The sequence below is a fragment of the Papaver somniferum genome, chromosome 7, assembly GCF_003573695.1.
Source record: "Papaver somniferum cultivar HN1 chromosome 7, ASM357369v1, whole genome shotgun sequence".
Classification (NCBI taxonomy): domain Eukaryota; kingdom Viridiplantae; phylum Streptophyta; class Magnoliopsida; order Ranunculales; family Papaveraceae; genus Papaver; species Papaver somniferum.
This window is the reverse complement of record NC_039364.1, coordinates 124957034-124970449: the sequence shown is the minus strand read 5'-3', so window position 1 is coordinate 124970449 and position 13416 is coordinate 124957034. Positions and strand designations below refer to the sequence as shown.

Sequence of the window (13416 nt, the reverse complement as noted above, 5' to 3'; positions counted from 1 at the left end):
TACAAAATTACACGATTCCTACAGTTGTGCCCAATTGTATATAAGAACATTGCCATTTTCTCCTCTACTTCTATTTATTTACTATCCTCTAAAAGTCCTTTGGCTCGGAACTCATTACATAATAGGGTAAAAGGAACCTTACTCATTCTCAATAGGTTGTACATATTCCTCGGATTTCCATCTAACAGGTCTTGGGTGAAAGCCTTTCCCGTTAAAATTGACTTCTTGTAATTCGGGCGTACACGTCGTTTAGCCTTCTTAAGTTTCTTCACTAACAAGCATAAAACTACTAGTTGAGATAATAGCGTTTTCATTTTCCTGAAAAGACCAAGTAGATGAAAGAAAATCAATTTCAATACAATATTTAGTAGAGATGAGGAACAACAGACTCAAATTTCAAAATAAAAAACCGACCATAAAAAAAGCAATAGCAGTGGTTCTAACTCCTCAATGGACATTAGAAGAGAAAATCAATTACTCATTCAACTTGTAAGGAAAAAAAATGAAGAAAATACCCAAACTTCAATTGAATAACCAGAAACTAACTCTTCACCGATCATTAGAGTTGAGATCAGTCGAAAATTCAAAAACCCACTGAGTATGAGATGTAGAAAACAGGAAATGAAGAATAAGATCTACAAAGATTTTCAATCCTAATACTGAAATCTCTAATTTTAACAGAGATTTGTAAAAACCTTAACTCCAAAATCTCTAATTTTAACAGAAATTAGTAGAAACCCTAGCTCCAAAATCTGTAATTTTAACAAACATTTGTAGAAACCTAACTCCAAAATCTCTAATTTTAACAAACATTTGTACAAACCTAATTTTAACAAACATTTGTACAAACCTAACTCCAAAATCTCTAATTTCAACATAGATTTGTACAATCCCTGACTTTGATTTGATATAAGGGACGGGAAAAAAAATCATAACTTTGAAACCTGATAGTTCAACTCAAAAATAATTATTCATTCATTCACAAACCTATATAAGAAAATAAGTACTTGCCTGTATTTAAGTTCTCCCCTTCTCTAAACCCTCTTCCTTGTAGCCTTTCAATCTGCAATGAAATGAAAGAAAAAGGTTAAAAGCATAAATAAGAAAATAACCAGCAAGCAATTCAATGTAACCAATAAGAAAATACGTATTCATTCATTCAACATTCACTCATTAAGCACAAATAATACTAATTCATCCATTAACTTCAATAAATACTCATTCAACATTCAACATAAAATAAAACTCGAGTACGTAAGTAACAAACACGAATGTTTTGCAACCCTAACATCTCTAACTATTTCCTAATTTCTCAACATCTCAGTGGATGAGTTTCAAGATTTCTCAACGTTCTTTTAAAAGTTTGTGTACAAAGGCAACACGACGCTCATCGCTTTTCAAACTGACAAACAATTTCTGCCAACCAGGCATCTCTGAAGCTTTTAGAGTTATGCTCAAATACTCATCCATTGTGATGCAATCAGTCTCAAGTAAATTATCCAAAGCTTTCATGAATTCGGCTGCGCTATCCTTTTCTAGAGCAAGTTTCTTATGTTGAAGATGAGTCTCCATCGATGTTACAATATAACAAACTTTCTCAGTTAATAGATCACTTGATTCTTCCTCCATTTCCTTCTTCCTTTTCCTGCCACTCCCCTTTGCATTGAGACTAGAATCAACCTCGTTGTCATCCTCATGATTTTTTTCTTTTCCATGACTTGTACGAGATTCAGATCCATTATTTGAAACCCCTGCAGTTATAGAAGTTCCAGCTGAACAAGGCGGTTCCACTCTTCCAGGCGTATCTCTATTAGCTCCAGTGGAGAATTTCCCATCAAATAAATTCTGCAACTTCTCTGCATCTTCCAGCCCCTTGTTCTTGAATTGACTAGCGTTTTTGATTGTCTGCATCAATTAGAAAGTAAAAATTAATAAATATGTTCAGCTGTTTATACAATCAAAGTTATAATTAGATGCACCAAACAGAACATTACGGTTCATTAAGGTTAAGGAAATATTTAACACATTGCCTTAACTGGTTTAACCTGATGAACTATATAAAAACTTGTTTCATAAAATATATACTTGTTTCATAAAGTATATATACAGTGTGGATTATAACGGAAGTTTAATTGCTTATCCTCAATCAACTATATAGAAACTTGTTTCATAAAATGGTGAACATATAATAGAAAATCTAAAGAAACTAAGAGCAATAGTGAAGAAAGACATTGTTGACCCAAGTCCTAAAATACCTCTCAAGCGGGTATAATTGCTTTCCACGACCAAACTGTAGCAAAATCATAAATTAACAGATCACGTAGGTTGATCAAAAGTTGTCTTAACTGGCTTAACCTGGAATTAACAAAAATTCACAAGAGGTTCTTCGTATACATACTTTTGAGCATGATAATCCCCTGGAATAGTATGGTATTTTCATGAGACCTTTTGGCATTGACTTACTGCAGTAATACAGTAGTACCAAAGTCATCTGAATCGACCAACAATGACCATACTATATAGCTCACCTCATATTTCATTGGAAGCTGTCTATGATTCTAGTTAGGAAGTGTTTCCGGTCAGTTTAAACCTTAACTATCAGCTGAAATGACTATGGAATTAGAAAAACATGGTCAAACATGGGTACACGAATCAAGAACTCATAAAATTTGCATGGGGTACACAATTAAGCCCTGGTATTTATCAATAAAAATGGGATATGGTTCACGGTAAGAAGCATGATCAAATTTTAAGCATAATTCAAACTTAATTCCTAAAGCCAAAACACATTGCCTTAACTGGCTTAACCTGATGGCAGAGCGGCATTTAAAAAAAAACAACGATAGAAGTAAGCCAGACCAGGGCTTACAAGCATAAATTTAATTCAATCATAAAGTCTAAACAAAACTGAAATAGTCTCTTACCTTGTCTAATTCAATCCATTGCTCTTCGCTCCAATCAAATGTGTTCGTCTCCGCGTTATACCCATGGCCGGTTCTTGCTAAGAGACGGGACCAAGTGATATATTGGGTTCGCAAGTAATCCCAGTGGTTTCTCAACTTTTTTTGTGTGATGGTGCAGTCATACTTCTCAGAAAAGAACTTGCACAAATTTCCCCACGAAGTTTGCTTCAAAGAAGTTCCAGAAAATCCATACTCAGTAGCTTGTGCCAAACACTGGTCAATAAATAGCCCTCTAAATTCTGGGACGCTCCTAAAAGTTATCTTATTTGCTTTCTCATCTTCCTTTTTATCCATAGAGAATTAGCATAAAGTAAAACAAATACAAGACGTGGGTAATTTGAAACAAAAAGAGTGTGCTAACTTTTGAGAATTACCATACAAAGTAATTTACCACTAGGCATGATCTTTATGCATTCAGGATATACGGGTTTAAAATGAAGATAGAATATTTGACAGCGAAAAGTAAACGCAATGGTTGGCACCAGATCCTCATTACTGTCCTAATATCAAAAGAGAGATTCGCCAAAAGTAATGATCACTAATCCATAACAAACCATTTAACAAGCCAGGACAACATGCATAATATTCGATTGTGTGTATTCCTCTCTGCAACATGTTCTCATTCAAAAATTTATGCTTCTAAACAAATGACAGGGTTTTCTAGAGACAGTAGGGGAATTTTTTTTATCATTGCTGGTTACCAAGAGACATGGATCCACCTTAGCATCTAGATTATCATTGCTTTTACTTTTAAACAACATTTCCTCTCTCTCTAAACAACATCATTCCCTTTGCATACAGTAACAAGGTTCTGCCGGCTAGTATCAAGAATTTATGATACATTAATTCATTAATGAAGACAACTTTTCTATTGCTTTCCTGTCCAAAGCACTGTTTTCCTTCAACTTAACAAACTCAGCAACTCAAAATCACACACTAAATATCGAAATGACAACACTTATATAGTAATAAGGATATTGGCTCAGCATTAAGAATCAAATAGATTTCCTATAAGGCTAGGAGCCTATGACTAATTGTACTCTATTTCCCAAAAATTTCCCTGCCCATACTACATTATTTTTTTAAATTAATACAGGAATACAAGTTTATTAAAGGTAGAATTACATTCTCCATTAAAATTAGCTAAAGTAAGTCACAAAATGCACAATAAACATAGCAATGAAAGATTCAGAAAGTACTTATAATTTCAATAAGGGTTGTTATCATTACACTTACCTAGAGATTTCTTAACTGTAAAAAGGAAAAACAAAATGATTTCCCTAGTTGTATGGTCTAGTATCCTAGCTATAAACAGGAAAGACCCATGTTCTATCATAATTAGCAAGCACAGTTATATTTCTCCCCTAGGCATTTTCACAAACACCATCAGATATTCAACCAGAAAATCTAAATAAAAACCCATCTTCTAAATCAAATAAAACCCATATGAAAATGAAAGAACCCATGTTCGACCATAAAATATTAATAAAAACCCATGTTCCGAATCACATAAAACCCATATGAAAATGAGTATGGATGAAGAATTATACCTGAAGATGATGAATGATTCTAAAAGAAGATTTTAAATGATTTGAAAGAGATGGAAAGATGAGACGAGAGTGATGATTGAGATAGAAATTACTCGATTTGTTGAGAGAGGTGAAGAAGATATCAGTTGAGAATAGATCTAGGGTTTGGCTCCTCATCACCCATCTCTGCTTCCGACGGAATGAACGAAGAAAATGAGAAAGGAAATGATTTTTTTTGATATAAAACGTGAGGGCATTTTTGTCGATTTCAGTGAGTCAGGGGTTTGAGCCACCTACTCAGCAGCATTTCAATGCCTGACTCCCTAGGGCCCGAGTCAGGGGTTAGGTTCGACTCAGATGTCGAGTCAGGGGTTGCTAAATTTACAAAACAAACAGTCTGACTGCTGACTCGGCGCGAGTCAGGGGTTGACTCAGACCCAGACGCCGAGTCAGCTGCAAACAAACAAGCTCTAAGACAGCTCCTTTTTTCTTTCCAGTAATTCTCTATTATGGTTATCTTTAGAATAACAACACAGAAACCCTTACTGATTACTGCTTTGTAGGTTGTCGATAGGGATTAAGAAAAACACAGAATGTTTCAAAAAAAAAAATAATAATAATAATCTTACTCCTGTTTACAGTTCCTCCAAATCCCAGCTATTGAAATTTCTTTTTTTCCTTCTTGAAATTAATAAGAGAAAAATGAAAGATGCCATTGGATCAAACTTGAATCTTAACATTTTAGCCTACTTGAAGCAGATTACATTTGTATCCAGCATAACTTTCCGACATTGATCTAATGATTCTGATCCAATCACAGGACAGCAGCTACATGACACAAAATATAACCAACCAGTGTGACCAGGTGATGGAATTCAGTTTACCAGTGTAATTAGCTTCTACTTTCCACTTAAATCAATGCAGAGCCTTAAGAAAAAACAACAAAGAATACCTTTGCAATGCCTCTAGTGTCCTGTTCAAGACGAATTCTGGAAAATCATTCTGAGATTCTAAGCGAAACGATTCTTGTCAGTTTCCCACTTGTATGTGCGTGTGACACGGATCTGTTCAATATGCGTAGATGCATTTATTTTTCAGCATACAATAGAAAGTGAAGTTTATTGAATGAACGAAGACAACACAATCGTCAGCTATACCTGTGCAAATGCATAGATTGCTCGCAAAATTCTAGCATAATCTGTTCCAAGCATTTGAATGACAACATCTGCCAGAAATGTTCCCCACAACCTGCATTAAGAAACCACATAAACAAGCCTGGAACTGAGTTTGAACTTGCATGGATGAACCTGTCATCTATTTTAGACTCAGACCAGGGTGCTGTGCCGTGCAAAATCATTCAGAGTGAAGACTTGAACAACTTTCAGTACAGTAATACAATTATAGTAGTATCTTGTCTAAGTGGTAACTTGTTCTCATTTTTTTTGCTTCTCTTGCTTGTTGCGAAAGCAGTGAAAATCAATCTGCTAGAAAATAAAAGCGAATGGAAAAGCTAATAAAGGAAAATCTAGTAGACGTCAGGCATGTTAGAGGATTAAGAAACTCATGAATAAACATCATCACAGTGGTAATCTTTAGACATAAAGGATGAGTTTAGACGACTTAATGCTAGACACGGTTACTTCGAGCTTAAGGTCATCCCTTCATTGTAAATCTGACGCACAACCCTGTTTAAGGAAATGGTAACCATTTTTTTTTAGATCAAGCGAATGAGATACTTTTCCTCGTCATAATCATTTCATGTCCCTCAATCCACGATGATATCCTATGCATGCTAAGCTTGCTAGATGTTAGTTACTCATTAAGCAACTATCCTTGCATCAGCTTTGATATCAAAATTTGATGCACATTCCCTGGCAAAATTAGGGGCATACTGAATTGGGTTCGACCGACCCTCAAGTACATAAATGACTTGTGGAACATGTCATGCGAACAAGACAACTAAATCCTACCACTTACTTAGCCCATCTGGTTCAACCAACCTCGCAATATTCAACTTAATCCTAGACATCAAAAATTTATCAAGTATTCATATCTCTTGGCAATGTTTCTATGTGCCCAAAGAGAAAAATAAAGTAGCTGATTCCCTTTCTAAATTAGCTAGACCTCGTAGAATTAGTGGTGTTTGGCTCTTGGCTCCTCCAGATGAAATTATTAATCAAATTCATGAGGATGCAAACTATGTAAACACTATTTGATTATCAATGCAATTTTTAGTTTCAAAAAAATAAAAATAAAATGACTCAATTATGGGCATGGGACAATAAATGCACATCAATTTCAAATGCATATGCATGTATAATGTAACTATTAGCCTACCAGTGTTTGTCATGGTAGTTCAGTGTCATATGACTTACATTTCCATCTGTGTTGCACAATGCTAGCACAGCACCGAAAAAGACCCAAAATATGAGTTTTAATCATAAAGGTAAACAGCATAAGTGCCCCTTTTGAAATTTTAAAAACATTTCATTTTTGCAATGTCAAGATAGGTTTCTAGCGGCAACTCGTGTATTTTACTTGGGCAGTGATAGGTGCATAATTTGCTCTAATATACTATTATAATTTGATTCTTTTTTTTGTTAGTTTTCATTTAAATATTATATTATCATGAATAACAAAACTGATTGATATCAATCAAACAAACATGTTTAAGATTTCAAATTACATCCCTAACCAATAGAAGAATTACCTAGACAAAAACTAAAACTAAAAATAACGCTAATATACGCTAATAATAGAATATAAGCGTTATATTTATATCTCTTGCATGATTCTTATCTTGATTTTTTATTTGCCAATTGAATAACCATAACCATGGTAGCGTATTTAGGGCTATATTAAGGTCTGAGAACGTATTCGCCGAAATACCTAATCTCAAGTGGCAAAGTGTAATTACTAATTAATAGCAATATTGATATAGCCAAATGATTGCATGTCTGATATAACCTAGGGTCAATAGCATGTGCTGTATAACCTAGGTGTTGGTTTTTTATTCTTTACGCAAAAGATCATGCTTACCTTAGGTTAATCTTAATCTTTGATTCTTAAAATCTAAAGGTAAGATTGAGGTTTAATGAAGTGATTAAAATTACTTAGATCAAGACTCAACTAGTGAGGTGTCACTCAACTCATGATGGAAAAATTGAATGTCACGTGGATATTGACCAAGGCCATTTGCTTTTTCTAGCCTTTCATGTAGATAGAACTTTTGTTTTCCCCGTCTCTTAAGTAAGAGGAAATAGAAGTCTAAGTCCTTAACCTAGTGCTAGTGACACAAAATATATATTTTCTTCTTGCAAATTCTGATATGTTAAAAGCTGTGGAATACTGGGGTAACTTTTGCTGACATAAGAAGATAAGGGTGTCTTGATTATTTCATTTTTCCATTTTCTTCTTGACATAAGAAGACAAGGGTAGTTACCCTTTATGGGTAGTTACAGCTAGAGAAGGACTTTGACATGGTTTCTTCAAGCAGCAGGCTTGGACTTCAAAGTTTAGAGATTATGGTTATAAGCAGACATGAAGTTTTAGAGGTTTATGGTTATAAGCCGTCAAATGAACAAGTAGATTGGTATAAGATAGAACCTGACATCACTGATTTTAGCCCAGATCATCGAAACCATTGAATCATTTTATGTTATTGGGTATGGCTAAAGACCAGTCCAATAAGTCCACAAGCTTTCACATATTGATGCTGGAAAGCTTATGTAATAATACTACAGCAAAAACTACTAGGATCTAAGAAGCAAAATACTACTGGAGCATGAAATGAAGAGTTGTCACTTCCATCAGCAAGGGTAATTTGTAGAGCATGAAAGAATGGGTAAATCTAGTTTTAGTATAGTAACCTAAAGAAGAGTAAAAACGATGCCACTCTAAGATAAAAGGTCTTCAAGTTCAAAGTAATGATATCCAAACCTAAAGGTTAGTCATTTAAACTCCTCACTAATGATTGAATAGCACCAATATGATGATGTGTGGCATAGATGATAATCCAATGTCCACTATCTTTCCTAATTTTGTATAAGAAGCAAATATATGAGTATGTACATATCTTGGTGTTGCTACTACCTATCAGCCAAATTAATTTGTGTATGCTATTGCCAAGTATAGTGCATAGATCTCTCTGAACAGTTTTTCTATAATGGAAATAATAGCAGAAGGGGTACACGTACATTGGGCCAAGTAACATCATCATACTTCTGAGCCCTAGATACCTCGATGCAGCCCCAGCTAACCCCTGTCCAAACAACAGTAATCATCACTTAAAAGAAAGTTAACTTGGTGCATTATGGTTCACATAAAATATAGACAACTGTACTTATATAAGTAAAAAGGTCAAACAAGGCAAGCATCGGCGATCAAACCTTTGCTTGCTTTGAGAAAGAGAGTGACTAGTAGAAAAACTACTCAAGTCACAGGTAACTTCCAAGGCTTGATTTTAAAAGTAAGCTCTTACAAGGAGATGCTACCCCCCTTCAAGCATGTAATTTCATCTGGTAAGGCTTTCTTCAGAAAGTTGACATGCTACCCCCTTCAAGTACGTAATTTCATCCGATAAGGCTTTGTATAGGCATATATACATGATGCATGGCATATCTTAGTTGACATCAGAAGGTGATCGGCAAGAATAGTTTAGTTCATTCCAATATTTCCCAAGGAAAAAAGAAGTGCGGAAAGTGTGTTTATGGGGAACAACTGGATGTATGCATCACTAACCTCCTATAGCTAAAACGGGAACCACTTAAACAGAGTCCGTTCCTCAAATAGCATGACATTGGGTAAGAATCTAATTGCAGCTTGAATAGATATATTAACATGTTGCGGAAAATAATTTACTACTGTAATACTGAATATTGATTTCTATTGCATGTGAAATCTTTTTCGTTCACATGCTTCATATACATACATCTTGGCCGTGGCTGAACTGTAAATGTATGTGCATAGATAAATTGTAAGCATCTGCACGAATAAATAGTAAACTCATTAAATTTGCCATAAAATTTGCAGAATCATTAAATTACCTGTCCTGCTGCCAGCAAAGCAGCCCTGGACTCCAGATTTATAGCAGCCAATTTTCCACCCTGGATAACAATAAGAGGTAAGCTATTCTACTCGAGCAAACGTTACCTTATTTTGATGCACATACAACTCCCATGACCCGGCAAGCATAGCCAGACTATCCTCTCGGCAACTTTTTAACCAAAACATTCTGGTTAACTGATCTACCAACATTGAAATTGTCCTAATTATTATTCAATACAAGCAAGTTAAGGGGGTCAGAAAAAATGTTACAGAGAATAGTGGATCCCCCAAGGAGCTCATCTACAAGTGTGATTTAGATAAGAGCTCATCCTACATACTGTATCTCTAATATTGTTGAAAATTATTGTAAAACTGCAAACAAAGTTTCTAGATAAAGTTTTAAAGCAGTTGACGATCGAATGAGAGGATACTGAATGATGGCAATCGAATATGTATCAAGTAAAGAACAGAAATAAAAGAAATTCTTGCATCATTATTTAAATTAGGGTAACTAAGTCATATTGAGAAGAGGTTCGACGTCGTAGTCAGGCTAGGAATGAACCCAGTACAGAAGAGTCACTAATGTTGAATGTAAAGGATTTGCCAAATCATGCCATAAATATTGATTTAAGGTGGATAACATCTGAAGTGTGTATGGTTATCGAATGGAGGCTAGTTACTGATATAAGCCAATAGAGAACTGGTCAGTTGATGGTCAATCAGAATTAAGCTACCGAGTGGGCACTTGTTCTACAGAATCTGTACTAAATATCTACATAACGTTCCTTCAATACCGAGTAATATTTGCCTTTGAGTTTCTTGTAACCAACAAGTGCAAACAAATAGGAACAGCAATAAACCAAAACTAAAGCAGCATTCCTAAAGGAGAAGAACAACTCCTCTTACACTGGGATTTTTATTCGTCTTTATTTATAAGGTATCTCTTACGAGCAAAAGTTTGGAACCTTTGTTTGGAAAATCAACTAATGACTTAGAACCAGGCAATGAAGTGAGCTCAAGTCATACAATCTTGTCCCTCCTGCACATTTACAGGCCTAAACCTGAGACCTCCATTAGTGATCCAAATGACTAAGGTAGTCATGCGACAAATCGTGGAGCTAATAGGTTAAGTTACTAAATTAGACGTGTGCACCCTAAACCAATGGCACACGTTTAGTAGTGTTGTAAAAATATGCAGAAAAGGATGCACAAATTCAGTGCACTGGCAATATGATTACCTAACAGGCCTTAATTGAAAACAATTTCGTACTCCGAAAGTCGTGTTATACGCATGATAGTGAGACCCATAGAATGCAAGCTAAAGGATAAAAAAGAAAACGTATAAGAAAACTCTATGTTCAGAACTAATTGCTCATTTCACATTTTTAGAAAAGCTAGTCATAATCTCAAATAGCATTACCTCCCTTATAAGTTCATGCCTCACTTGATAGTTGGCAGCTTGAAATAGCATCTTTCCGGACAATCTCCTTGCTAGCTACCACAAAGGCAGATAAATTTATACCAAAACCAAGAAAATTATTGAAAGTTGAGAAACTACAGATCATGCTCATAAAGTCAAACCAGTTGATAAACTTTCGCCAAAGTAAGCATGCCCCCTCCCTAAAACAAAAGATTGAATTTTATCAAAATGCAAATGATGATCCAACAAATGTAATTTCTCAAAAACATATTATTCTACAATGACTGGAACCTTCAGAATCATTGACTTCAGCTCCACTGCCCCAATCTTCAAAGCAGCAAATACTTGCACCTTCCACTGACTGAGTCCATGTTGTAAGGTTATATCACTGTTTAAAGTAATTAGAGATCTCAATTAATAGGAAAAAAATTGTGTTTCTCAGAAGTCATGAAACCTTATACAATTTCAAATTATGGATCACCGGATATAAAGCAACCCCTTACTAGTAGTCAATTAATGGGGAAAAAAATTGTGTTTCTCAGAAGTCATGAAACCTTTTACAATTTCAAATTATGGATCACCAGATATAAAGCAACCCCTTACTAGTAGTAAAAGAACTTAGCCACCTGCCAGTACGTTTAAGTTTGACATTTGTTTCCAAGATAAAACAGGTATTGGAAAACTTTAGGAATGTCAGTTCAGCCAAAATGAGGTGATAAGACAATAACAGTGTAAACCTTGAAGGAAGGTACCATCTACCATGAACACATACTACCAATGAGTGTTTGCTCATGCTATCCGTCGCTGAGCTTGGGTATGACCTAATTTCTAGTGTTTGTTCAGCAATTTTGGCCCGGGCCAGGTCTACCACTTCTTCCTTATCCCACTGTTATTTCATGGACCTTGTATTCTTGTAATTGAATTTATTCAAACAATCCCAACAATAGCAACTCCCTTGTATAAAAATTTACATGCTCATGAGTAAAATAAATCAAAAGCAACATCTCATTTTTACTTGTCATTCAGAGATCAATCTTCAGATTTACACACAGATGATCAAAAGTTAAGTGGCAAAACTACCTTGAGTACTCCTGCAACAGATGAAGAAAAATCTCGACCTCTAGGTCTTCCGTCGACAGTTTACTGGAACAAGGAATACTCAATTTCCTTCTCACACTTAGCAATATATCTCTATAAGAAGGCCTCCAACCCCTGATGATAAATTTAGAACAAAGATAGATGCAAATTGACAACATCAAAACAAAGATATCTAGGTGAATTCAATCTAAATTGACATATCCAAGAAACACTAAACACATTGGGCAAAAACTAGCATTCCATTAATTAAGATATTAGCATTTAGCTGTAAAACCTTAATGTAGACCGAGCATCAGCTCCTAGATATAGAAACCGGGATTCAAGAAGTTCAATGAAATTGTCTCTCTCTTCAAAGTCCTCTTCAATCATGATAAAATCAGCACTACCTCTGTTTTCTATTGATTTTAGTAACGGACTAAAATAGCTGCAAAACAAAATTGAAAAAGCAATTTCACACTAAACACTAAAAGAAGAGATAAACATTAAATCCCAAACCCACAAACCCAGAGATGGGAAAAACCCTAACCTTGGACCAAAAAGGATCCTTTCAATTTCATACAATTCAGAATGCGTTGCAAGTTCCAACACTGAACGCAGCTCAGGATCAAAAGTACCTGTAAAATCAAACACAAAATGATGGGATTCAAAACAACAAGAATGAAAGAGGAAAACACAAGAAAAACCTAAAACCCTCACCTCTTCTGGAAATGGCTGATTGTGAGTAACAAAAGAGTTTTGAACTAGTATTTTTACGCGATGAAGACCGAAGAATCTGTGATAATATTCAATTAATGAAAGCAAAATTAGGGTTTACAGTAAACAAAAGGAGTGAATAAATAAAGTTGCATGATAAGAGAAAATATCTATATAAATATTAACTTACAGATGAACTGAGAGTTGTTAATTGTAGTGGATATCTTGAGTTCGAGAATGAGGAAGTTAAAGAAAGGAGGTAACTGGGAGTAAACGGAGAAGAAGTTGATGTAGTGGCCATCATTTTCTTTCCGATTTTAAAAAGTTTGTAGAAGAAATCGCGTTGGGATAATTTAAGTGAACTAGAGCTGTATTTGATACTATAGTAGGCTACACTACAGTTATGAATCAAGAACCGAATCTGAACCGGTTATTTATGAGCTAACCGAATCTGAACCGGTTATTTATGAGCTTATAGGTAGACACCTGACCTCACATCAACTTTAGTGTTGAGTTTTATATTCCCAAAATTCCTTTCCCAAATATGGTTTTTTTATTTGGAAATTTCGTTGGGAGATCAAATCCTATCCATCAACGTAGTTGAAATCTACATCTCACCCTAAACGTAATCGGAAAGGACGTCTGCCTAAAATGTAGGTTATAAAAT

At 35.0% G+C, this 13416-nt stretch overlaps 2 protein-coding genes across 10 annotated transcripts; both read right to left on the bottom strand.

The window, feature by feature from the left end:
* Nucleotides 1-258: 258 nt before the first annotated feature.
* LOC113295173 (L10-interacting MYB domain-containing protein-like) lies at nt 259-3257 on the bottom strand. The gene is made up of 5 exons (XM_026543529.1): nt 2925-3257; nt 1372-1905; nt 1008-1063; nt 516-594; nt 259-318 (listed from the first exon to the last, which is right to left on the bottom strand). The coding sequence occupies exons 1-5, from the start codon at nt 3255-3257 to the stop codon at nt 259-261; spliced, it is 1062 nt and encodes a 353-aa protein (XP_026399314.1).
* A 1831-nt stretch (nt 3258-5088) lies between these two features.
* On the bottom strand, nt 5089-13101 carry LOC113298349. 9 transcript variants are annotated; one of them, XM_026547074.1, is made up of 14 exons: nt 12940-13101; nt 12753-12828; nt 12583-12670; nt 12331-12480; nt 12039-12170; nt 11250-11346; nt 11120-11158; nt 10959-11033; nt 10777-10856; nt 9538-9597; nt 8689-8753; nt 5650-5740; nt 5445-5556; nt 5093-5320 (listed from the first exon to the last, which is right to left on the bottom strand). In XM_026547074.1, exons 1-10 carry the CDS (start codon nt 13051-13053, stop codon nt 9576-9578), a joined length of 873 nt encoding a protein of 290 aa, XP_026402859.1. In that variant the 5' UTR covers nt 13054-13101; the 3' UTR covers nt 5093-5320; nt 5445-5556; nt 5650-5740; nt 8689-8753; nt 9538-9575. The 9 variants fall into 9 exon arrangements, with proteins under 9 accessions (XP_026402854.1, XP_026402859.1, XP_026402855.1 ...); XM_026547069.1 differs by lacking the exon at nt 10777-10856 and having other exon boundaries at nt 5089-5320; XM_026547070.1 differs by lacking the exons at nt 5093-5320; nt 5445-5556; nt 9538-9597; nt 10777-10856 and adding exons at nt 9423-9475; nt 9644-9733 and having other exon boundaries at nt 5656-5740.
* Nucleotides 13102-13416: the final 315 nt, after the last annotated feature.

Bases quoted from the DNA above. Each gene is read 5' to 3' on its own strand.
- LOC113295173 (XM_026543529.1), bottom strand. From the start codon at position 3,257: ATGGATAAAAAGGAAGATGAGAAAGCAAATAAGATAACTTTTAGGAGC. The intron at 1,906-2,924 runs GTAAGAGACTAT...TAATTGATGCAG, and splicing joins AATGGATTGAATTAGACAAG to ACAATCAAAAACGCTAGTCA. The intron at 595-1,007 runs GTACTTATTTTC...TCTCATACTCAG, and splicing joins GAGAACTTAAATACAGGCAA to TGGGTTTTTGAATTTTCGAC.
- LOC113298349 (XM_026547069.1), bottom strand. From the start codon at position 13,053: ATGATGGCCACTACATCAACTTCTTCTCCGTTTACTCCCAGTTACCTC. The intron at 12,829-12,939 runs GTAAGTTAATAT...ATATTATCACAG, and splicing joins TAACAACTCTCAGTTCATCT to ATTCTTCGGTCTTCATCGCG. The intron at 9,598-10,958 runs GTAATGCTATTT...ATTGTTATCCAG, and splicing joins GGCATGAACTTATAAGGGAG to GGTGGAAAATTGGCTGCTAT.